This window comes from Saccopteryx bilineata, chromosome 8 (genome assembly GCF_036850765.1).
Source record: "Saccopteryx bilineata isolate mSacBil1 chromosome 8, mSacBil1_pri_phased_curated, whole genome shotgun sequence".
NCBI lineage: Eukaryota > Metazoa > Chordata > Mammalia > Chiroptera > Emballonuridae > Saccopteryx > Saccopteryx bilineata.
In genome coordinates this window covers 54738721-54764838 of record NC_089497.1, presented here as the reverse complement: position 1 = coordinate 54764838, position 26118 = coordinate 54738721, and the positions used below count along the sequence as shown (strand labels likewise).

Sequence of the window (26118 nt, the reverse complement as noted above, 5' to 3'; positions counted from 1 at the left end):
CTTAGCCCAACCCCAGCACACAGGCCCCCACAGCCCAAGACAGCATGAGGCAATGAGACAGCCTAGCACACCTCCCTGGAGACTGCATTTACCAATGCACTTCTTGGCCCTGTAGAGAGTTGACAGGCCCAGTTTGAAAGATTGCATCATATTTTCTACAGTCGTTAGAAACATGGCTTTGGAGTCAGACCCCTGTGTTCAAATACCAGCTCAGTTATAATTCATTGCTTAGACTTGGTCAGTTTTGTTAGCCTTTCTGATTGCTGTCTTTATTTCTGAAAAGTAGGTAGAAATAAATGCCTACCTTGCGGGGTTGTCAAAGCATAAAATAAGATATTATAGGTAAGATGCCTAGTGTCATAGCCGGCACAATGTGGGTGCTCAATTAACAATGATCATTATTGTTTATCCTGGAGGAATGTGTCCCTGCAGGGCCCTGGATCATACCCAAAGGCAGTACAGTACTTCTTAACCTTCAGATCTGGGGATGTTAAAAGGAAGGTTCCCAGTGTGGGTAGGGGGCAGGGAGGGGAGAGGAGAGAGCTGAGATTCTCGTTCCTACACACTCCCAGGTGGTGCTCAGGGTTTCCTCCCACACTGTACTTTTATGACAAGGTGGGTACTGGGGCACACCAGCCCAGTCCAGCCTAGAGGAGTGCCCCTTCCTTCCTTCACACTGTCCTCCTCTCTAGACTCCCTGCTTCACTGGTCATCAGAAAACTTGCTGGCTCTACTGACAAGTACTGCAGACAACAGGTGTAAGCTGGGACTGTCCGAGGTGGGATGTATGGTTCCCCCTAGCCAGAGAGCATCCCAGTGATTGCTTCCCCCTGAAGATGAGGAGGGCATGCAGAGGGAGGAGGGAACCTGTCCCTGACCTCTGGGCGATCCTAGTCTGAGGGGGTGCATACAAAGGCACCTCACTCTCCTCCAGCACTGGGCAGAAAGTTGGCAGAAGCTTGCAGAGGACCCAGGGGCTGAGGAGCCCCTGCGAAGGAGCACACTGGAGCAAACAATGTCCTCTCTGGGCCTCTAGCAGCCCTGGAAGATGGCAGGTGTCTTGTCTGGCCTCTCACGGCCAGAAGACTGGGTGCCGAGAGCAGGGTGCCCCTAGCAGTCCCCTTCCCAAAGGAATGGGAGCAAAGCAAGAGGCTGTGAGGTCAGCGGGCTGTGGTGCTAGCTCGGGGCAGCCGGGTTAGAGAGGCACGTTCACCCAAGGCCCGCTCTAGTTAAGTGAGACCTGTGTCACCCACTGCTCTCAGGCCTGGGGTCCCAGTGACCATGAGAGTTTTGAAAGTAGGAACGTGCGTCAAAAGCAAGATGGGGGCAACAGAGCCCTTGACTTTGCTGAAGTTTTCTTTTTTTATTTATTTATTCATTTTAGAGAGGAGAGGGAGAGACAGAGAGAGAGAGAGAGAGAGAGAGAGAGAGAGAGAGAGAGAGAAGGGGGAGAGGAGCTGGAAGCATCAACTCCCATATGTGCCTTGACCAGGCAAGCCCAGGGTTTTGAACCGGCAACCTCAGCATTTCCAGGTCGACGCTTTATCCACTGCACCACCACAGGTCAGGCCTTTGCTGAAGTTTTCAGTGGGTGCTGGGCACGGTTGATACTGCAGTCTGGGCTTCTCAACAGCTCTGCCCCAAATCCCCCGACTCCCACTCTTCACCCCTGAATAAAAGCCCATAGGTTCTAGACATCAGCAGAGAAAGCTGTGGTTTTCACCTAAACTTGAAAACGCACGGTACTCTGCCCAAATCCGCCTCAGAGGAATCGTGGCCAGATGGCCACTGCTGGGCTCTGCTAGCCGGCAGCAGCCGAGAGCCGGAACTGCCCTTCCCTGCTTCTGTCCGAGGTGGTGGCTCGCTTGGGGAGAAGTCAGAGTCCACATCTAGGAGACGTCAGCACCCGTGGCTTTGCCCCTCGCTTTCTGATCAGCTGTGGCCAGGAAGCTCTTTATCCTGTCTCCCCATCTGCAAGGCAGAGAGGAACCCAGGCTGGAAATAAGGATGCCGCGGGTGGTCCCTGCAGGGAAGAAATGGCTTGCTTATTATTTTTTATCATGGTAAAATACAACATAAATTTGCCATTTTAAACCATTTAAAAATGTACAATTTAGTGGCATTAGTTATATCCCACCATGCTGTGTAACCATGATGATTGCTTCTAAAACATTTTCAATACCCCAAAGAGAAACTGTATCGATTAAGCAATAACTCTCTATCCCTACCCCCGGGCCCAGGTACCTCTATTCTGTTTTCTGTTTCTATAAACTTGCCTGTGCTAGCTATATTATACATGTGAAATGCAATATTTTTGTGGAGTTTTTCCACTTAACATGTTTCAAGTTTTATCCATATCATGGCATGTGTGAATACTTCATTCCTTCTCATAGCTGCATAGTATTGCACTGATATACCACATGGTATGAATATAGCTCTTCATCTGTTGGTGGACACTTATATATATATTTACATATATATAATATATTTATTTATTTTAATATAAATATATATATATATTTGTGACAGAGACAGAGAAAGGCAGAGAGAGGGACAGATAAGGACAGACAGACAGACAGGAAGGGAGAAAGATGAGAAGCATCAGTTCTTTATTGCGGCACCTTAATTGTTCATTGATCGCTTTCTCATATGTACCTTGATTGGGGGGCAACAGTAGAGCGAGTGACCCCTTGCTCAAGCCAGTGACCTTGGGCTCAAGCCAGTGAACTTGGGGTCATGTCTATGATCTCATGCTGAAGCCGGTGACCCCGCACTCAAGCTGGTGAGCCCATGCTTAAGCCAGCAACCTCGGGGTTTCAAACCTGGTTTCTCTGTGCCCCAGTCTGATGCTCTATCTACTGTGCAACCATGTGGTCAGACTATGTTTTAGATTTTTTGCATGAACCCTGGGTCTAAGCAATGGAAACACACCAGGGAATAACACAGCACAGTTCCTGCCCCCATGTAGCCAGGCAGTGACAACAGGTAGGTGAGTGCCATCACCAGGTCTGTGGGGACACATAGGACACGTTGGATGGGAGTTGGGCCACTCTGGATTTTGGTTTTACCTGACAAGCTGCTAATTGTGGTGTGGGCTCTTCCTTTTCTGGATCTCAGCCTTCCCATCTGAAAAATGGATTTGAGGATAAAAACCCTTGTGGTCTAACATTCTGATGTCCTGTGATACCACATCTTCTGCCATGGCATTCTAAGAGAGTATCTGTTCCCTTTCTTTCTTGAGTAGGACTTGGGGTGAGGAAGAGTTGCCATTGGCTACAGAACTGGGAGGTCCGGGATTTTGAATATTTTCAGCATGGTTCTTGGCAGGAGGTCCCTTGACCATCCATTACCTTCCCAGCTGCCTGGAGAAGGTGTCCAGGCCAGAGTGGGACAGGGAAGTGACTCATGTGTCAGAACTCTTGACCACCACCTGAGGCCAGAACTGTGCAGGGGGACCATCAGTGGGATGGAATTATTTTGGAGGTGTGGGGGTCTGTTTAAGCAGAATGGGAATTAGGACGTCAGAGGCAGGGAGGGCCAGAAGGAATAAGTGGTGGCTGGGAGGAACCCACAGCCAGGGTGGAGACTTCCTGTCAAAACAGCCACTTATCCTGGCGGGAGAGTGCATTCTTTTCCCGTAGGAGATAAGAAAGCCAGCTTTTCCTTTCTCAGGGCTCCTTTGAGCTGAGAGCTGCATTGGGCAGGCCAGTGGGGCTCTGCGGGCTGGGGCTGGAAGGGGTCTTCTGTAGTCCCCTCAGTAGGGCCTCAGGCCGATCAGCTCAGCTCCGGACTCCCCTCTCACACTCCCTGCATTCTTGGGCTAGCGCTGATCCAAGCAGTGGGAGCTGAGGGTTGAATCCTGTCTGTGCTTCAATTTTCTTACCTGAACAATGCGCCTACCTCACCAGGTTCTGATGAGCTAGTATTCATAATGCATTAGAACGATGCCTGGCACAGACCCTTGCTCAGCGTGTCCGGTAATCACTGTTATCATCCCAAGTTACTTTGTTTCCTGCGCCTAGGTGAGCCCTGAGTTTCTCAACATTCTGAAGTATTTGGGCCCTGGCTGGTTGGCCCAGTGTGTAGATCTGCTACTCCACCCCTCACCCTATCACTTCTTTCTCTCTCTCGCTCTCTCTTTCCCTCCTGCCGCCATGGCTCGATTGGAGCAAATTGGCCTTGGGCACTGAGGATGGCTCCATGACCTCCACCTCAGGTGCTAAGAAGACCTCAGTTATCGAGCAATGGAACAGTGCCTCAGATGGGCAGACCATCACTCCCTAGTGGGCTTGCTGGGTGGATCCAGTCAGGGCACATGCAGGTGTCTGTCTCTCTGCCTCCCCTCCTCTCAGTGAATAAATACAACCCCTCCCCCCCCCCAAAAAACAAACAAAAACCCATTCTAGGGCATTTGACAGTTCTTTCCTCCATAGGCCTCTGCAGGCAAAAATTCCTTCTCATCTCAACTCGCTGACCCAAAGACCATTGTAGGGAAAGGTTCATTAAGCATTTAAAACAGAGCACACGGTAGCAAATAGAACAATTTCTTGGATGTTAGAAATCATTCATCAGGAAAAGGTTCATCCTCTTTCCACAGTTGAGGGATCTTTCACTCAGAAGGAATCCCAGGACTGGACTAGATTGTAGGGGTTGGCAGGAGCCTCTTTTGTTACTGGAACCATCAGCCACCCCTCCTAAGGGGGCTGCCCTGAGATCACCCCAACTGGGGCCTTTTATCCCCTGAGCTGCCCAGCTCCAGGGCTTTTCCAGCTGCTCCCGCCAGCCAGTTGTCCCGCAGGGTGGAGGCCTTCCCCAGGGGCCCGGAGGCTCCAGGCTGCTCCTCCCCGCGCCCTCTGGGCAGGCCCAGCCTGCTTCTGACTTCCCCTCTGGCCACTGCTGGAATGCCCAGCTCACCCTCTGTGTATTTTCTCTCTGGGTGGGGGCCTGGGAGCTGGAAACCCTTTCACATCCTCTCCCCACCCTCCCTTTGGAGGACCAAGCCAGAGAGGAGCCTGTGGTCTGGGGAAGGCTCCCAGCTCACGGCCCAGAACTCCTGCGGGGAAAGAAGCTGTGCCGTGGGCGGGCGCCGTGGGGGCCTCTTCCAAACCTGTCATATTTCTCCTTCCATCTCTCCAGTCTATGATCAATACAGTCCAAATCAATACAGCCCAGTTGAGTTCAATTAAACAATATTTTATGGAGCATCTATAATGGACCAGGACTGTTATGACCCAGATCAAGGACAGGTGGCACACTGGGGCTTGGTACTATGTGGACTCCAAGTTAACCCTCAGCTAGGGTTACTGTTCTATTTGCAATTTTCCATGCCTTTGACCAGCCACCTTCCAGTCCTGAACTCCGTTTTCATCAGTTGTAAAAAAAGGCCAATGAATTTTAGACCATGAGGTTTTCATATTTGCACTAATGAAGAGTACCCATGACACTGAAAATAATGGAAGATGTTATGCCAATACTTGTTATTCATAATTGCTTTGACTCATTATCATATTAAAATGTGGTAGTGAGTTTGTCTCACAGTTATGGAGTGTACATTGTATCAGTGGCCACAGAGAAAGGGAAGAGGTGTCAGGGAGGTAGGGAGCCATGCCAAAATGTTCTGGAAGCTAATTTGGGATTTTACATTTACCATCGGAAAGCAGTAGTGTGTTTGGACCAGGCGTCCTGAGACTGGGGAATGGGCTTCTGGTTTGGCAGCTTTCAGGATGAGAAGGGTTGTGAAAAGTCCGTCTAGGACTCTGTTGCTTTCAGTCTGCTGTCCATCATCTGGGAGCTCATTAGGAATGCAGAATCTCAGGCCTGTTCCAGATGGGGGGTCAGAATTTGCATTTCAAAGGGGGAAGGACTCACCTACAGTCCCACAGTGAGTCTGTGGGACTCGTCATAGTTCTTCCCTTTCCCCCCGAGATTTTTGGGGTCCTCGTGCCCCTCTCCAGGGAGGAGAATAGCCTGGACTCCTTCCAACCTCTGCTCTTTGGCGGCATCTCCCCTTTTGGGACCTGTGGCTGCTTCGCGCATTGCAGCTCCCAGGAGCTAACACCAAAGCCCAGAGCGGGAGAGACTCCGCTGGCCGGCCCTGGCGGCCGGGGGCAAGCTGGGGTTCCCTGCCCCTCTTTGTCTGCCTTAGGCCGTCTGGGATTGGGCGGCATCTGAATACGGGGCTGCTTGGGCAGAAGTTCTGTGGGGCATTTAGTGTCAAGATGAGGCCTTGGACACCTCCTTTCTTCTCCTTTCCACTGACCTCTCTGTGTGAGACTTATTTCAGACGTGTTGCCTTTCTCCCAAGCTGCAGTCTCTGTCCCCATCAGTCCATGTCCCAGAGTGGCCACAGTAGTAAGGGCCACTGGGCAGACCACCCTGAGTGCCAGTCCACCATGGCGCTGGACCTTAGGAGGACCCTCATCTATAGCACAGTGCTTTCCCTAGGGCACACCCTACTGCTCTTCCCCTTCCTTTGGGGATCCTCCGCTCGCTCTGGCGGCCTTCCCTTGCCCTGTGGGTGCTGTTTGAGGGGCGGTGGTGTGCCCCCTCCCAGAACCTCAGCCTCTCCTTTCCTTTTCCTTGCAGAGCTGCTCTTCCTGTGATCTCTGGCCCAGCCTGCCCTTCAGGTCTGGGCTGTGGCCCCTCCCTGCCTTCCTCCCTCCCTCCCTCCCGGCCCTTCCTCCACTCTTTCTATTCCTGGCTGGACCAGCCTCTCTCATTGTCCATTCCCAGGAAAGGGTTATCTTGCTGGTTGAGGAGTTGGGGACAGGAGCCAAGAAGAAAGCCAGTGCTGGAAGGCCCCCTCCCCTCCTGGAGCTGCGGCTCACAGCCGGGTGGCGGCCAGAGGGCCAGCGTCATTTTTAGAAATCTCGATTTCTAAGTTAGTCAGTGGTTGCAATCTGACATCCACATGTGAGGGCTGATGGCTTCCCGACTGGTCTTCTAAGTTCAGCAGACCTCAGAGGCAGGGGTGGCGGGAGTAGGGGACCCACCGGTGCCACAAAGAGCTTCCTAGCAGCGACCTTACCAGAAGGTTTGGGGACCAGCCCAGGACAGTAGTGACCTGTGCTATGTCACTACTTGTGACCAACGCTGATCACCTTTGGCCAAGACAAGGTGGGTGGGATCCCAGGAGCACAGACAGGGACCGGAAGAACCACAGCCCACTGGTGGCACCCCGAATCTGGGGGAAAGGCCAAGCCTTTCTACAGGCAGGCCTGCAAGCATCTTCCCTCTGCCCGTTCTTGCCTGGCTGCTGTGCTTTGTTTTCTTTGTTTCTCCTAAATGCACATAGCTCAAATGGGACCAGAGTATTTTTTCTGTGGCTATAGACACAGATGGTCAGGTCAAACCAGACACGTTTACATGCAGCAGCTGCAGGCGCTGGGCACCCCAGGCCTCTCAGACTTGGAAGATGCTGAGAGGGCCCCAGCCCAGCTCCCCTGTTTTATCAGCAGAGGAGATGAAAGACTTATAGAGGCAAAAGAAACAATTTTTAGAAACGTTTGGGGAAACAACTCTGGGATGAATTATAGAAACAGTGTGGTTGATGGAAATCTTTGAATTCCAACAGACCTGGGGTCCAGGCTGGGCTCTGCCTCTTCCCAGCTGGGCAAGCACCAGCTACTCACACCCCTCAGCTGGTGGCATTCTGTAGGGGGCCTGCTGGCCCCGCAGATGGAGAGGAGGATGCAGTCATCTCTGGAGAGTGTCTCATGAAGCTGGAGGGGCCCCGGCTGCACATGTCTCTGTGAGGGACAGAGGGCCAGGGCCGGGGCCCGGCCTCCTGGAGGGGCCCCGGCTGCACATGTCTCTGTGAGGGACAGAGGGCCAGGGCCGGGGCCTGGCCTCCTGGAGGGGCCCCGGCTGCACATGTCTCTGTGAGGGACAGAGGGCCAGGGCTGGGGCCCGGCCTCCTGGAGGAGACACAGCGGCTGCAAGATGGCCAGGTCTGGCTGTGTGACCTTGAACAAGACTCCCTACCTTCCTGAGCCTGGTTCCCTCACTCTGAGCTTGCAGGGAAGTTGTGAAGCTCAAGGATGACAGTGTAGAGGGCTTGATACCCAGTTACTGGGACGTTTGAGGTATTCAGTAAGTGACTCTGCATCATTGTTCTCAGACGAGAGGTTGCACTGTGAGGTCCCTGGGAGACCTGCACCATCTCTGTGCCCAGAGAGACTCGGCCTGGCCTGGCAGGGATGCAACATGGAACACGGTTGGTTGTGTCACTTAGGGCCACTCTTTGCTCCTTGGCATGGAGTGGTGACAGGCAGGGCTGGGATGCCGTTGGTCCGTGCAGGGTCTGGCAGGTGGCCTTATAGGAAGAGGCAGCCCCCAGAGGGGAAGTCCTCAGCCTTGGGGTCTATGTCTCCCAGAACATCTTGAGAGCCTGACAACCCCAAATGGTATGCAGTATGTGCTGTCTATGGGTATGGGGAGAGGGCACCACTTCATCAGAATGTCAAACAGGGCCAGGACAGAAGAGTTAGGTACCTTTGGTCTGGACATCAGAAAATCAGTCATGAAGACCCACTGCAGGAGGTCATGGCAACTGGTGTTTACTCAGCCCAGCTAACCACACTCAAGCCACAGCTAGCGACTAGCTAGTCAGAGACATCAGGGCCTGACCTGGACACCTGTTTTGCAGACACTCAAGGTCCAGCTGGGCCACCAGGCTCAGGGTATGGGGAAGAGACCGGGGCTGGTGAGAGACCTCACCTCAGGGGCTGGGGTGAGGGCCGGTGGGGTTAAGACTTGGTGGGGGCTGACTTAGGACTGGGGACCCGAGGTGGTGGTAGGGAAGTGGAGGGGTGCGAATCTCAGGGGCCTGGGAAGGCAGGGACGGAGGGAATGAGGGAGGTCCACCCTGCAAATCTCTGGGACTCCTCTCATCCATTAGAAAGTGGCACACATGAGGGGCGGGCCCTGGGAGTCTGTCCCTGCCTGATTGAGCTTAGTGAAAAAAGTCATAAAACGCTCTTCCGGCCCTGGCCAGCTGGCTCAGCGGTACAGCATCAGCCTGATGTGTGGAAGTCCTGGGTTTGATTCCCGGTCAGGGCACACAGGAGAAGTGCCCTCTGCTTCTCCGCCCGTCCCCCTCTCCTTCCTCTCTGTCTCTCTCTTCCCCTCCCACAGCCAAGGCTCCATTGGAGCAAGGTTGGCCCGGGCGCTGAGGACAGCTCTATGGCCTCTGCCTAAGGTGCTAAAATGACTGCAGCCACAATGGAACAACGCCTCAGATGGGCAGAGCATCGCCCCCTAGTGGGCATGACAGGTGAATCCTGGTTGGACACATGCGGGAGTCTGTCTGACTACCTTCCCGCTTCTGACTTCAAAAAAATATAAAAAACAAAACAAAACAAAAAAAAACAAACCAAAAAACCCCAAACCGCTCTCTCAGAGCCTTGAATTCTGGTTTAAGGGATGCTTGCAGGGTCTTACCCCAGAGCCTGGCTCAGGGGCCAGTGCTGTGTTGCCTGCAGGTTCGGCTGTGGGCGTCCCAGCTCTCCCTCCCTCTCTCTAGCTTCTTTGTTTGTTTCTTCTTTTTTTATCCTTATTTTATTTGCCGCCTTAAGTTTTTTTCATAAACCACTGGTATCATTTTGAGAAGCAAGGGAGTATAGATGGAAAGAAAAAAAAGACATTTGTTTATAGACAAGCTGCCTGGAGAAAGTGAGTTTTCAATTACGGGATGTTCTGTTTGTTTTCTAGTCAATTATGCTCCTTAAAGACAATGTGGAAAATGTGTAAACATAAAGGAAGGAAGGGAGGGAAGGAATGAGGGAGGGAGGAAAGGAGGGAGGGAGGGAAGGAGGGAGGGAGGGAGGAAGGGAAGGAAGAAATTGCCCATAATGCATTATACAGACAGCCACTGTCAGTAATTTGGTATGTTTCCTTCTAGTCTTTCCTTACATGTATAAATTAAAACTTTTAGTTTTAGTCTTTATACTATATATACTATATATATATATATATATATATATATATATATATATATTTAGTCTTTATACTATAAATGATATCCATTTTCTTACTTATAGCACATATAACATGGATATTTTTTCTGTGGTACTAAAAAACCTTTTAAGCATTTAAAATACTCCAGCCCCCCTCCCCATAGTTAGACATTTAGACCCATCTTACATTGTTTTACATTATTAGAAATAAAGCATTACCAAATATTTTTGTCCATAAAGTTCTTTTGACAGTTGAGATTATTCCCCTGAGAGAGAGGCAGAGCTGGACTTGGGAGGAGAGGGCTGGGTCCGCAGTGTTTGTGTGACTGTGTGGGGGCTGCGTTTTCCGTCTGCCTGCAGAGAAGGGGGCTGGGCAGCCCCTCCCCAGCCCCCACAGGAGCCAAGTGACTCATTCTCTCATCTGTGGATCTTGTTGGTAGGATGGAGGAAGAGAAAAGGCTTCCCAGTGACTCATCTGTCCTGAAATCACTTTGACCCTTCGGACTGACCAAGGCAAAGCCCTTCAGCCCTGGTGACCAAATACCTGCCTATGCCAGGGCCCCCGTAGGGATGGCGGAGATCAGTGGAGCCTGATGAAGTGTTTATGTCTGAGTGGTGGGCCTGCCCGGCGCACGCAGCCCTGCGCTCAGACGTGCTAGCAGACCGTGCCTCATTCCAGCTGGGCTCTGCTCCTTGCCAAGGCAGACTGGACTGGTTTTCTCCTCAGAAAGGCTAGTCTCGGGGTCAGCCAGCGGATAAACTAAAGCTAACTTAGCTATTATCGCTTTTTTTGTTAATGAGGGGAGGACCAGCTGTGAAGATGCCAAACCATTCAGAAATGTTGCAGAGTTCTTGGGGTTTAATGTCCCAGGACAAATTCTGTGTTCAGGAAAGAGAGTAGTCGATGATAATTTTAAGTCCCGACTGAGCGCCCAAGGGTCCTTTGTGCTTCACTGAACTTTCATTTTATTATTATTATTATTATTTTAAAATATTTTGCCTATAACATTATAAATTTTGGAAGTGGTAGGAAGTGCTGGCGATCTTCGCTGGACTCATCAGGGAGAGGGAACTCTTTCTGTGGGTGGATGCTCAGGGTGCAGTTAAGCCCTGAGGTAGAGGGAGGACAGGCAGGCAGGAGATTCAGCCACCGCCGCCCTAGGCGTTGGCTGTGGAGTAAATGGCTGCGTGCCCATCCCCCGTGACTGTGGGAGCTGAGAGCAAAGGACTGGCTTCTCTTGGACGGTAGTGGACAGGAACAAAGCATCTGGTTCTCAGAGATGAGATTCAACAGCACAGCTGGATATCCTGGGTCTCCCTGAGCCCAAGAACACTTGACTTGTCCCTTGAAATTCCGCAGCCCCCTAATATGTCCATAGATGCTGTTCAAAGTGACCTCCTTTGACAAAGAAGCAAAGTGCCTATAGGATTTAAACCACTTGAAAAAATTTTATTAAAGTCAATGCACAAAACATCTAAAATGCTTTGAAGAAATCAGATCTGAGATGTCTCTTCTATAAATTAGTCTGTGAACCAGTCAAACTGAAAGCGTGGAAGTGGGATGTGCCCATAGCAAAGATCCAAGAGAAAAGATTCTTTTCAGTGTGACCCATATTTGCAACCTACCTGCTGTGTATCAGGCACTGTGCTTGACTCTGGGGCCAGAGAAGTGTAAGACTGGATTTCTTGCCCCAAGGAGTTGAGTTGGGGTGTTGGGCAAATGAGTCTGCAAAATTTGTAATTTTTGATTTTGTTCACTTTTAGTGTTAAAAAATGGCGCTGGGCAGCGCCAGGTATCTGATCTGTGAAATTGCAAATTGCCTTCCTGCTTGGGAAGGACCATTGTCTTGCTGATGAGTGCTGGAGGAGAGAGAAACCATGTTTGCCAAGTGAGAGCAGAGAAAATGCAGAGTGCTGAAGAAGAAGCCAGTTTGTGCAGAAAGTTTGAAGAAGCAGATGGGGAACCAGAGCTGAAGGGCTTTTTTTGAGCTCCGCTGAGACTGATGAGGCCTTTGATTCTAGGAGAAACCGGAGAAGATTCTCCTGGTTGTGGAAACGGAGAATGTATCAGTGGCTTTGGGAGCCCTGTGTGTTTGCTCGTTGGCCCGTGCGAGTCTTGAATAAAGGAATGGCCCACCATTTTTTGGCTCCACTGTGTCTATACCGTCTGCCCGAATCCAATGGAAACCTGCAAGTGAATGGCCGCGATGGTGGCGACTACTGGCCTTACATGGGGCAAGTCATGATGCCAATGACACTTAGGAGGAGGAATTGACTCTGATTAGAGAGTTCATGTAAAGCCCAGAGGAAGCAATGTTTGAGACAGGCTTGAGAACAAGCACAGTATCAATGCTCAGAGATGTAGAAGAGTCCAGGAGGCAGGACCCAGGAACGGATATTCCTGGTGTTCTTGGGAAGAGTGGTCTATGATGTGACCTTTTGGGGAAAGGAAAAAGGCAAAGAACGAACAGGAAATGGTGGGATCTGGCCAGGCTATGGAGGGCTTCGACCTTCATCTTAAGGAGTTTGGACTTTATAATGTAGGTCATGGGGATCCCTGGGAAGGTTTCTGAGGGGAATAACTTAATATTTTAAGTTAAAAGCAAACACACAAATAGAGGCTCACTGAAAGATTTCAGCTATACTGAAGTCTGTGAGAAAAAAAAAAAAAGAGAGAGAGAATGCCCCTATTCCCAAAGGTAACTACTGTTCCCCTTCATGTCATTTCATCTACATATATCTGTAGGTACAGACTTCGAAAGTCAGGCCTAGAACTGAGGAGGAAGACGTCTGTCAGACTGTCTCACCGCCTCTGTCCATACGATAGGACTGTAATCGAGAGGCGCCTGTACTGTATCTTGTCCCTTGACTCATTTGCTCTCCTGTTTGTATTTCAGAACACGGTTTCATTGGCTACTCACCGGAGTTGCTGTGGAACAACGCTCTGCCAGATTACAGCCCCGGGGAGTCTTTCTTCACAGTCTTTGGGGTGTTCTTCCCAGCAGCTACAGGTATCGGCTTCTTCTTCACGCTCACACTGGGGGTATAAACGCTTAGTTCCTAAAACTCAGGCTCACAATTGACCTTCATATGCTTAGGATGTATATCTGACTTTAGAGATGGCCTTAGCTTTGACTAAAAATCTGTTATTGTAACAGTTTACTTGTTCATAATTCCTGAAGGGACCTAACATGATTTAACCTTCCTTAACTCCTATATTTATATATTAACAGCTCTTGGCCAAGTTAATAGAGGGGTCTCTTAGGGCTGAGCAAGATGGATTCCTCAGCAGGACAAGCAGTCCTTTTCATCTTAGAATTGAGTGCAGACTTGGTCTAGAAACTCCCCTGACCTCGCATCTTCTCCCAGGGGACAGAGAAGTGCTGTTGTCTTTGCTTACCACACTGGGTGTGGGGACACCACGGCTTCATGAGCAGTGAAGGACTCCCCCTCCCCCACCTCCCCCACCTCCCCCACCTCCTGCCTCCCCCACCTCCTGCCTCCCCCACCTCCCGCCTCCCCCACCTCCCCCACCTCCCCCACCTCCTCCCCCTTCCCCACCTCCCCCACCTCCCCCACCTCCCCCACCTCCCCCACCTTCCCCACCTTCCCATTCTTCAGTGGCCTAGGAGGAACCTTCCATGGCCGAGGTCCCTAGAAAACTCTTGTCCCATGCTGGCTGCCTGGCCTGGAAGGCAGTAAGCCAATATGTTGATCAAGTGATCCATAAAAAGACACGAACTGTGATGCATGCAACAATATAGATGAATCTCAAAATAATTAGGCTGTATGAAAGAAGTCAGACAAAAAAAGAATACCTTTTAAAAAATCTAAACTTACAAAAACTCCATTTAGGATAGAAATTCTAGAAGATTCCAGAAATAGCCATTCGCTGGGCACAGACTCAGGAAAGCATTTCATCCGGAGCAGGCTGTGTGGATGCCCTGTGGTGTGGCTGATTGTCTCCTTACCCTCCTCGCTTCTTCCTCTGCCTTCTTACATGTGGCCGTTTCCTTGCTCATTATCCTTTGCCACACCATAAGATAGGGTAGAAAAAGGAGGAGAAGCTACCAGAATGTCAAAAATTTAAAAGACTGTCCATCGCACATGTTGGCAGGGATACGGAGAAACTGGAGTTCTCCGGGAAAACTGGTGGGAAAATAAAATGGTACAACCATTTTGGGAAAGTTTGACGGTGTCTTAAAAGTTAGACATACTCCCAGTCATTCCATTCCAAGTGATCTGCTGCAGAGAACAAAAGCACATGTCTATCTAAAGACATGTACATTCAAGTTCAAAGCAGCTTAATTCATAGTAGTTTTAAACTGGAAACAACTCGAAGACTCATTGAAGGTGAATGGATAAACAAATGATGATATTGCCACACAATATGAACTATTCATCAATAAAATAACATGCACTGTTGACACATGCAGCAATGTAGATGAATATCAAAGTAATTACGCTGCATGAAAGAAGCCTGACCAAAAATAAAAAAGAGTACCTTTTAAAAAAGATAAAATTTTAAAATCTCCATTTATAGAAGATTCTAGAAATCGCAAACTTATAGTAGCAGAAAGCAGACCAGTGGAGGCCTGGAAGTGGGGCCGAGGGAAGCAGATGGAGGGACAAGGAAATTTAGGGAGATGAAAAATATATTCCTAACTATGGTGGTGGTTCTACAGGTCTAGTCACATGTCAAAACTTTTCAGATTGTTACCCTTTAAACAAGTGCAGCTGCCTGTATGTTAGTCATGCCTCACAGTAAAGCTGATAAAATGAAAAACAAACAAACAAACCAATTTTAATAACCCTTCCTCGGGTCCTTTCACAATCATCAGGAGCTTCCACATTACTCAATTCAGTGAACAGGCATTTTCAATTTGTCGATACATTTGAGCTCTCAGGAGCAGTCCACTTCCTGCTTCTTTTCTCTTGTCTTGTATGCAGCACGCCCATACCTCCCTCCTGACTCTCTGACTTACCTGTATAGGTATGTCCTCTTCTGCCTGCCCAGAAAGTGTTGGGTTTCTTTAGGCCAGGCCCGGGCCCTCGTCTCTTCTTTCTCTATTGTTTGCCTTGGGCTCTCATCCACGCCACTGTTCAGTGACCACCTGCAAAGCTGATGCCTCCCAAGGCTCGAGCCTCGGCTTCTCTCAGCTCCACATCGTAGTTGCAGCTGCCCACAGGACATCTCCTCTTGGGTGTCTCAGGCCCAACATGTTCAGAACCAAGTTCATCCCACCTCCCTCCGAACTGGTTCTTCTTCTCTACTCCTGAGCTCAGGCAGGGGCAGCTCCATCTAGCCAATCGCTTATACCAGAGTGGGGAGTAATTCATGACACTTCCTTTACCTCCTACACTATCCTTCTGTCCCACCTGACCACTTCTTGCTCACCTGGGTCACTACAGTGACCTCCTACCTGATGCCCCTTGAGGCTTGGCCACAGACGTGAGCCTGGAGCTGGACTTCAGTAGTAGCAGGTAGAATTTTGATCCTAAATCCAGGTATGCCGGAAATAATGCATCTCTTTCATTTTTATGAATTGCAAAGAGTCCGTTTCTGACTCTAAGCCTTCATTCTCCAGGATGACTGAAATCTGACGTCAGTGCCTTTGCCTTGTCCTGCCATTCTATTCCAGGGTCTCCGAGTCTTACCAACTACCAAGGAGTAATAGGGGGGCTCCGGCTAGTCATTATCTGTACTCAGAGCCAGCCCCTCCCATTTTCCTGTCTGTAGATCCCTTTAGGTGTGTGCTCTTTGCTGCTTCTGAGCCACTTTTGGGGGCCAGAAATTCATTAAGCCTGGGAACCCTATGCTTAGAGTCTATGCATTTCCCAGACCTTTTTTTCTGAGGTCTTGCTTGATTGCCACGGCCATGGAGTGGGTCCCAGGTCCTCTTTGCTCCAAATCCTGTGGGCTTTTCTCTCCCTGCCCTCAACTCCAGGGGCAATCTTCTGTTCTATCACCGGGGACCGTCCTGTCCAGGGCCAGCTTAATGGGTGTAAACCTGTGCATTCACATTGTGCCCAAGCGCAGAGGGGCCCTGTAATGGTTTAATGCTTTGCTCTTGGTGAAATTCTTAATAACCATTGAACAGAGGATGCTGTCTTTGTATTCGCACTCGGCCCTGCAGCCCTGGTTGTGACTGCCAGGCTTTCCCCAGCCGTTCTGCGGCTGCTTTTCTATTTCCTAAGGGCCCAGGCTTCTGAGAAACAGAGCTCAAATCTACTTCTTCCCTGCCCCTGAGCACCCCAAGGCAATCCAACACAGCTGACCCTTAAAAACATGGGTTTGAATTTCTCAGATCCACTTATACATAGAGGTGTTTTTTTTTTATAAGTGTGTACAATACTGTAGATGCATTTTTTTCCTTATGATTTTCTTAATAACATTTTCTTTAGCTTACTTTTTTTGTATGAATACAGTATATAATACATATAACAGGGGTCCCCAAACTACAGCCCGCGGGCCACATGCGGCCCCCTGAGGCCATTTATCTGGCCCCCGCCGCACTTCCAGAAAGAGCACTTCTTTCATTGGTGGTCAGTGAGAGGAGCATAGTTCCCATTGAAATACTGGTCAGTTTGTTGATTTAAATTTACTTGTTCTTTATTTTAAATATTGTATTTGTTCCCGTTTTGTTTTTTTACTTTAAAATAAGATATGTGCAGTGTGCATAGGGATTTGTTCATAGTTTTTTTTATAGTCCAGCCCTCCAACAGTCTGAGGGACAGTGAACTGGCCCCCTGTGTAAAAAGTTTGGGGACCCCTGACATATAACATACAAAATATGTGTTAATTGAATGTTTATGTTATTGGTAAGGCTTCTGGTCAATAGTAGGCTATTAGTGGTTAAGTTTTTAGGGAGTCAAAAGTTATATGTGGCTTTTCAACAGCGTGGGGGTGTTGGCACCCCTAATCCCTGCATTGTTCAAGGGGCAACTGATAGGCTAATTTCCTTCTGAATGGGCAGAAAAGGAGGAAGTAAAATAGAGAAACTTAAAAAAAAAAAGGTAACATCTGAACGTATTACCAGCTCCCCTCCCCGTTCTCCTGCCTCCTGACGGGGGGGGGGAGCATACATTCAGGGGGCTTCCCCCCTGGGCGTGTCCTTGGGCCTGGCCGTCAGTCCTGACGCCCTCGAGAACCCAGGTGAGGATGCCCCGCGAGCAGTTCCACCGGAGGTGGTACCGGGGCCTCCCTGGCTGGCAGCGCTCCAGAGTGTGTTCACTTCAGGCACTGCCCCCAGGAGGTTGACTCAGTAATGTGACCTGGCGGACCCTCTCCACAGCGTCCCCATGGCTTCCCGCCTTTGCCTCTCCAGGCCCCCGCCGCATCTGCCCCTTAGTCCCTGGGATGCCGAGTCCGAGAAGGGCCGTAGTGACCAGCCTCCCCTACAGTACTCCTCCCTTCAGTAAGCAATTAGCAATGCCTCAGACCTGAAGACGCCAGCCAGTCGCCCAGAATTTGAGCTGGACTAACATTTGAGATCAGCTAGTCTAGCGACTTTTTGTCTTTTCATCCACATTTGTTTTTGATAATCATACTAACAACCTCACATACACTAGAAATTCTGAGATGCCTCCTGGGACCAGGGAGGAGTATCTTAACCCTCCCTTTGAGGAAGATTGCTACCTAAGAATATTAGTCAAGCTTTGTTTTCTGTGGTTTAAATTCAGAGAATATTATTTGTAATATTCCAAATATAAACGTATAATAGTGAACAAACTGTCTGCACAGACTTCTTTTACCCACGCCTCTTAGGGGATGTGCTTCCCTGTTCTTCCTACCCCCTCTGCCCAGCCAGGTGAGAATCACTTACCTGATTCTTTATTTGACCAACTGGTAAAGAAGGAACACAGAGCAGTTTATGAAGGAGTGCTAAAGGTCTCCCAGCTAATTGGTGACCTGAGTCGGGCCACCATCCTGCTGTGGGGGGTTGCCTCCCCTCGCTCGCCGTCTGTTTTCCAGGGGCCCCAGGGTAAACACGGTAGTCAGGGCGAACGATCTGTATAACTTGGCTTTCCCCTGGCAGATGTTCTGTTAAGCTATGAAAAGCATGGATGATTGGCAGTTTCCATGGTGATGGATTTGCCAAGGATTAGCTCTGAGTGAGTCATGGCTGGGGCTCCCTCCAAAGCCATCCTCTTCTGGAACAAGAGAACCGCCAGGCCGTGGAGAGGGGAGAGAGTTTGGAAGAACAAATACTTGAGTCCCCCCCTCCCTGTGTCCCCACCTCGGGCCAGAGACATATTGTTTAGGTTACTTCAGAGATTTTTATCCCAAGGGCAGGAGACTTCCTGGGGAGAGCAGCTGAAGACTGGGTTTTGGTGGCTCCTCTGGATTTATGAAGCAAGTCCTTCTGTCCTGTCCTCCTCACTGCCCTCCACCGCACCCTGTGCTAGTGGCTGCAGGCTGGGGCTGGGCCTTGGAGTAGACTGTATTTGCTTTGTTTTTAAAAGTATTTTTCTCCTCCAAGCTACAACACCAAAGTTTCCCTGAGAAACAAACATCTCTGTACAGGGTTTTCACATGTATGTATAAACACACACGCGCGCTTATGCACAAACACACACACACGGCCACTCCAAGAATCTGGGACCACAATACATGGAGGAAGTATGAAATGGAAATTTACTGGGAATAATACCAATGTGTGAAGTCATGTAACCCTGTCCCCAAATCTCAAACTCTTACTGGAAGGGATAGGGCCTCTGTGGTTGACCACACCCAGCATAAAAATGTAGCAAGGAAACCAGCAGCCTTTACCACAATGTCCACAGTCACCTTCGTGGTCAAGAGTCCTGCTATTTCTGGGACATCTTTTGACCTCCCTGGCCCGCTTCCCTTTCCCATCTCACAGCGCACGCCCCGAGCAGCTCTGGCACTGTGCTGGCCCCTCTGACGCGGGGCTGCCCCTGGACCCTCCGCCCAGGGCCTCCGTGCTGGCTCCACCTTCAGCCTGCCTCCTGCATTCCTCCCTTCCCAAGACATCCCCTTGGTCTCCTCCTAACTTGTGTGTCTTGTGGGTGAGAGAACAGAAGGTGCTGGGCCAGAATGGGGGCCCAGTGTAAAGAACAGAGAGACTTGAGTCAGGACAACCAGGAGCGGGGGCTTGCCCCACTGCATTCGGATGGGCTTCTGAGCAGGAGCAGGAGAAAAGAAGGAAGATTTATATTTATTATACATGTCTACTATGGTAATTTTATATAGAGAATTAATTTATAATTTTATCAAAATTATTACAAATATCTATAATAAACATTATCATTACAATAGCCTTCTCTGTCAGGCACTGTGCTGACTGGTTGAGATCTACTCTTTCATTTAAACCATACCCACAGCCCCGCCGGTTCTCACAGACACACGTTTTGCATGAAGCTAATAAAACCTAGGCTTCAACGTCCCTCACTTCTGTGAGCTCCTTTTAAGGCCCCGTTCCTAATTTTATATTTATAATTTTATATTGTTGAGAAGTCCTAGGCCCCGTAGAATGTGGGTCCTTCCATGGGCTCTACTATTAATCCCTTTTATGGATGAGAAAACAAAGACACAGAGAGGTTGTTTCCCCAAAGTCACCCAGGGAGTAAGTAGTGAACTCGTTGCTTCTGACATACCTTGGAGAAGATGCTGGAAGAGAGACCACACACTTGTCTAGAGCTGACCCAACCCAGAAGACATCAAACCTGGCTCCGGTCCTGGCGTTTGAATGTCCCATTATTTGATACTGTCTCAGCAGAATCTCTAAGGCATTAGAGGGTCCACAACTGACAAACTCTACTTCCAAGAATAGAGTGAAGAGGGCTTTAAAGATTCCTACAAGAGAAACTGAACAAACAAACTAATAAGTCAGGCGTGGAAAAGGTTTGGAAATCAGATGTAAGATGAAGAGAGACCGCCAGAGTCCTTAGGAAGCCCAGGGATTTCTGAGTGAGGAATGGAGCCCAGCCTTCCGAGTGGACATTTAATTAGCTACTAGGTGCCAAGCTAGTTCATTCTAACTTTGCAACAGTTTTGGAAGGTAAATAATCTTATCCCTGTTTGCTGATAAGGCTCAGAGTTATACCTCCAAACATTAGACAAAGACAAAACAAAACAAACAAAAACAGATAAAATTCGGGCACTTTAGTGCATAGATATTCTACCTTAATTAAAAAGAAAAATAATAAATTTATGCACTTTAAAAGAGAAAGAAAATAAGCAGCAGAGAAACAATTAAGCTATAAGTGGAAAGAGAAAATTGAAGGTTTCTAAGGACATCGATTTGGATTGAAAAGCTCCCAGGAGGAAGCTTGGAAGTTTCTTGAGAAAGACTAAGTAGTCCTTTAATGAACACCTAACAGAATCAGGAAAGCCTAGAAAAACTATTAGGTTTTCCCCCTCCCTCCTTGCTAATTCTCATTTTCAGGAACAAAAAAAGACAACAGGGTGAGAAGTAGGATTGTAATCACAGGCAGCAAGTGCAAACTCGGATCCCGGTGCGCCAGGGTTGACTCAGGGGGCCGGCAGAAAGAGGTGACCACTATCTGGCAAATGTGGGTAAGTGGTTACCTGTCATTTATACTGGTTATTTGAAACAAGGGATTATTTTCAAGGTGTGTAAGGAATCAGTTCCTCCCCTGTCCATTCATGTCTGTTGTCAGACCAGACATTAGCACCAGTGCACTGAGCACAACCCTCCATTACCTCGTGCAAGCCACCAATCTGTAGGCGTAATCGGTGAACGTAGCAACGGCTCTCTGCCCTAATGACTGTTTTAAGTATAAAAAAACAATATGCCAAAAGGTAGTTTGTTATTTCATGCATTTATTGCTTAAATAAAGACAATAAAAGAGGTACACAAAACTAAATTATGTTATAAGAAAGAGTTTTAAAATATTAATGAAAAAAATATTAAATAATACCTGACAAAAAACAATAAAACTGTTATTTAAGATATTTCCATATTGCTTCTTGAGTGGTGTCCTCACTTGCAATATTTTTCACCTATGGATGGAATGAACATTCCTACGGGCACTTAGAATACGCTGTTGCACAGATGAACATTAAAAAAGAGTAAGGAATGTAAATTTGTGATTTCCACATTGGGCGGCTGCCCAGGCGCCCACCTTAGAGAGAACCCTGACTACAAGTGCCATTTTAACAACCGGTTCACCAAACTCAACAAAAAATTAGGTATCAGTTCTGCCGAACAGGCGTGAACCAGCTGAATCCCACCAGTGGGCATAATGTAAGTGTCCAGAAGACTACAGGTAGTGCTGAAGGTTTAGTCTCATAAACCTAGCTAGTAAAGTGATGGCCAACACCATCTTACTTATATATTAAAGCTGAGATAATAAAGAACATGCTAAAAAGCCTTAAGACTAGGGCAGAAGACCAAGTCAGAAGGCTTAAACCATATGAAGGGAGCTGTGTAGCTAAGTCACGTGGTAGCGGTGTGCAGACCATATCGTCATCCTGATACAAACTGAGCTGGGGTTTTGGGTAGGGTATTAACTGCTTCCTGGCACTGGCAGTCAGACCCGCGAGGAGGGATAATGCCCTCGACCAGGCACAGAAGTGCTTCAGAGCTGGTGACGGAATTCCTGTGGGTGAACCCCTGTGTCGTACCAGTTTTAACTTGTGGGAGAGATAACCCCAAACTAATCATGAATTTACTCTGTTTTAAAAAAGGAAATCCATGAAAAGCATAGATGTTAGAATGAAATGGAGAGACTGTCTGATGTAATAAAAAGAACACCGACTTGTGATTAGGAAACGTGTAGGTAGCTCAAAAATGGGGCAGAATCGCTTCTCCTCTGTAGGTCCCGGTTTCCTCATCTGAAGAAATAAAAGGTTAGAGAAGGCAATCTTTCTGATACCTTTCTGCTTTAAAAATAGTTGATTCTAGATAGCCATTGTAAACAATTTTAGCAGCTCTGCTTAGAAAAGTGTAAAGATCAAATAGTAATTACAAAATGGACACTTAGTGTTTCCCAAATTGTGTTCCATGAAACACTAACAATGAATAAAGTGTTTTATTATTTTTTATTAAAAGTGTCCAATTGTCAAAATAAGTTCTGGGAAACACTATGCTACATTTGTGTTCTTAGCAATGGATAATAAAATTAGCATATGACAGGCACTAGCAATTAGTCCAGCTGTAAAAACTCCTCTGAGATTTTTTAAAAAATTTAATATTTGTAAAATGTCAGGACACGAATGCAATATTTGTAAAATGTCAGGACACAAATGCTCTGGGAAAGAGTATCTGTTCTATGATACCCACCCTAAATGTAGTTTTAACAGTAATAATAATATATTTAAACTGTACCAGAACCAGAAAGAAAGCAAACTAGAGTCTTTATCATCTTTCACAAGCATGGGCAAAACATACTAAATCAAAAGGCTTTTTCTAGAACTAACTGGCAAGCAAGACATTTATAATTCACCAGAACTAGAATTCATCTGCTCAAGAACTGTGTAGTCAAACAAGGGCAACCTTCTGCAAACAGCAATTGCAGTGTGCAAGCCAATGTGACACATGTAACAGGTCACCTGCATTTCCCCAGCAAGAGTTGCCCATAAGGCTTCCTGTCTGGAGTACAGGTGACCTCCATTTCCTTAGGTCTGAAGCTTCGTGTCTATGGGACTGACTCCCTACTTTCTGGCTTTTCTGTGTCCCAAAGCCAACTTCCTGGCTATCTGGGTCTGGCCCACTCTTGAGGGTGGCCTGTGTCAGTGTCTGTCCCCTCGCCTCCTGCTGACCAGGACCCCAGCACACTCCACACCACGCAGCCAGTAGGATCTATCATCAAAGATTGGGTCATTGTGTAAGGGATTGTGTGGCGGAGACGACAAGGGCATTTATTATAAACACAGAACCTGTTTGGGAGCAGAAAGCAATTAGGATTAATCAATCATTGACTGGATAGGAGCATATATGATAGCAATGGAGTTTTCGTAGATTTTATTAACTTTTGTAAATGATTTGAAAGAAGGTGTACAAAATGACATGGCAAACTATAGGAGGTATTAAAATAGCGAAGAAGAAATGGGAGTAGGTAATCTCACACAGCTGAATGAATGGCCAGGGCAGTGGGAGACAATAAGGGTGGGCAGGTGAGGCTCCAGTGGTAAGCGTAGTGGTGGGTGGCCGAGGGTCAGAACCAGGGAGGTCCCAGAAGGGTATTGATGAGGTTAGTAGGGTCTAAAAATGGTGAACACGGAAATTTGGCCAGGGATACCCTTGGCACCAGACTGTTCTAGCCCTTGGGCAGAGGTTCAGCGACAGTGGTCCCACGAGCACTGGTTAGGGTAAGGCAGGTCCTGGGCATGCCCTTTTTGATCCAAATAAAACCTGCACATGATAAAATAAAATAGTGCAGAGGTGCTTGTGATATATAACAAGTCCCCCACCTATGCCTCACCAGAGGCAACCACTTTTAATCATTTTTAGTACTTAGGGAGTTAACTGTGGATCACTAAGTCATCCGTCTCTACCTATACCTTGATTAATCAAAGTGAGATATAATCTATTGGCTCCATGCTAAGAAATCAGAGAGTTTAGCTTACTTCCATGTTTCTCCATCCACTTCCCACTTTTTGAGAGTTATACTTTAATTTTAAGTTCTTTTTGGTTACCTTTATAACTTTAAATAATATACAGTATTTAAATTTCTGTTATATTATCAATTCTAGGCTACATCCCTTCACTCCTTATTGTTGGTATAAGAAATTGAGAGATTCTGTGTTGTGTTTTAAGATTAATGTGTTAGAGTCATATTTATTTTAGGTGTAAAGTATTTAAAATATTTTTACAAGAAATGCTTTAGTTATCTCAAGGAATACCCAATTTTAATTTTAAGGGGATCTGCATAATCCTTTTATATTTACATTTTAGACCAATATCAGGGAAGCCATAACAAGTTGGTTATTACCAGGTAAGTGGACAAATCCCATGGAAGCTATAGTTTACCACTTAAAGTGAACAAACAGTTTCACACACACACACACACACCACATTCTCAAATCTATATTTGCTTGTCTTAAGCTTGTAAGTTAGCAGTTTTTGTAACTTCAAAGACAAACTGCTCAGTATTTTTGAAAATTTCTTTGCTCTTCTTAGCAAACACTTAGAAACTGCCTTTTATGATGACAAGCTATGGAATAAGTAGACAGTTACTTAAAATATATTGTAACTGGTATATACAGTGTGTCCGTAAAGTCATGGTGCACTTTTTTTTTTTGTATTTTTTCTGAAGTTGGAAACGGGGAGGCAGTCAGACAGACTCCCGCATGCACCCAACCGGGATCCACCCGGCACGCCCACTAGGGGGTGATGCTCTGCCCATCTGGGCCATCGCTCTGTTGCATCCAGAGCCATTCTAGCACCTGAGGCAGAGGCCATAGAGCCATCCTCAGCGCCCAGGCCATCTTTGCTCCAATGGAACCTTGGCTGCAGGGGGGGTAGAGAGAGACAGAGAGGAAGGAGAAGGGAGAGGGGTGGAGAAGCAGATGGGTGCTTCTCCTGTGTGCCCTGGCCGAGAATCGAACCTGGGACTTCTGCACGCCAGGCCGACACTCTACCACATGGCACACTTTTGCACTTTTGACTGGTCACAGGAAAGCAACAAAAGACGATAGAAATGTGAAATCTGCACCAAATAAAAGAAAAACCCTCCCAGTTTCTGTAGGATGATGTGGCAGCATGTGCGCATGCGCAGATGATGACGTAACACCATGTATACAGCGGAGCAGCTCATGGCCATGCCAGTGGAGATGTGGATGGTACAGAGGAAAGTTCAGTGTGTTCTGTGGCTCGCTAAATTTGAATCTGTGACCGAAGTGCAACGTGAAGATCGGCGCGTTTATAATGAAGTGCCACGACATTAATCACCTAAAACAGAGAATCACAGACATTATTCACTCTGTTACGCCAGACGTCCTTACCCGTGTGTGGCAAGAACTTCACTATCGTTTGGATGTGTGTAGGGCAACAAATGGAGCCTACATCGAACTGCACTGAATAGGTATGAAACTGGGAGAGTTTTCCTTTTATTTGGTGCAGATTTCACATTTCTATCGTCTTTTGTTGCTTTCCTGTGACCAGTCAACAGTGCACCATGACTTTACGGACACACTGTATATATTTTTTCTAGGCTTTTTCTTATCTATGTAACAAATTTATTGGTTAGCTCCTCTTTCAAGTTTTCTTATTAAACTGATTGAAGCTTGTGACACCAAGCCAGTCCTGAGTGAAAATCATGGGACTTAACATTTTGATTTCCACACAACTACAACGAAAATATTAGTGCTCTTTCTCTCCCCTCTACTTATCTTCCCTTTTTTCACTTCCTAATATTGGTTAGCTATAACTTTACTTTTATTTCACCAAGTTAGAAAATTGTATTTAGTTTTGTAGCTATAGTTGTGCCCTCTATGCTTTGCCTATAGATCGAATTTTAGAAGTTAAAAACAATACATATACACTATTATGACTATGTAGTGGTTGTTCATTGAAAAGCTAAGTAGTGAACTGGAATTCCATTCCTTTTGCTGTGATTATGATGTGGCCCTTATGCCACTTAGGAGAGAATGTTTCTAATATCATAGCCAAGTGGGTTCACTTTCTTTAAATTTCATCAGTTGTTTAAAATCATGTCACATTCTAGTTTTCTCTGTATTTAGACCTTGATTTTCTTGTTCACTTTTCCTGGAGTTTCAGTAACCCTTATTTTTATTTTTTGTTGGCATAATATATAGTAAATATACCCTTAAAATCATTCAGTTTGTCAATAAAGTACATAGAAGAAGACATAGGTACGAAACTCATGGACCTAGGTTTTAAAGGGCATTTTATGAATTTGACTCCAAAGGCAAGAGAAGTGAAAGCAAAGATAAATGAATGGGACCACATCAGACTAAGAAGTTTTTGCTCAGCAGGAGAAACTGACAACAAAATAAACAGACAGCCAACTAAATGGGAAATGTTATTTTCAAACAACAGCTCAGATAAGGGCCTAATATCCAAAATATACAAAGAACTCATAAAACTCAACAACAAACAAACAAACAATCCAATAAAAAGATGGAAAGAGGACATGAACAGACACTTCTCCCAGGAAGAGATACAAATGGCCAACAGATATATGAAAAGATGCTCATCTTCATTAGTTA

At 47.2% G+C, this 26118-nt stretch overlaps 1 protein-coding gene and 1 long non-coding RNA gene across 7 annotated transcripts in view; one reads left to right on the top strand and one right to left on the bottom strand.

Annotated features, from left to right (window-relative positions):
• SLC12A8 (solute carrier family 12 member 8) overlaps window positions 1-26118 on the top strand; it is a 174108-nt gene that overhangs the window by 81608 nt on the left and 66382 nt on the right. For all 5 annotated transcript variants that reach the window (XM_066241463.1, XM_066241462.1, XM_066241461.1 and 2 more), the window contains one exon: window positions 12854-12967. In XM_066241463.1, coding sequence (XP_066097560.1) covers window positions 12854-12967 — 114 coding nt within the window. The remainder of the gene's footprint in view (window positions 1-12853; window positions 12968-26118) is intronic.
• On the bottom strand, window positions 1479-17959 carry LOC136312051 (uncharacterized). 2 transcript variants are annotated; one of them, XR_010726882.1, is made up of 3 exons: window positions 17783-17959; window positions 12878-12993; window positions 1479-2023 (listed from the first exon to the last, which is right to left on the bottom strand). It is a non-coding gene; the product is annotated as an uncharacterized lncRNA (long non-coding RNA). The 2 variants fall into 2 exon arrangements; XR_010726883.1 differs by lacking the exon at window positions 1479-2023 and adding an exon at window positions 12155-12392.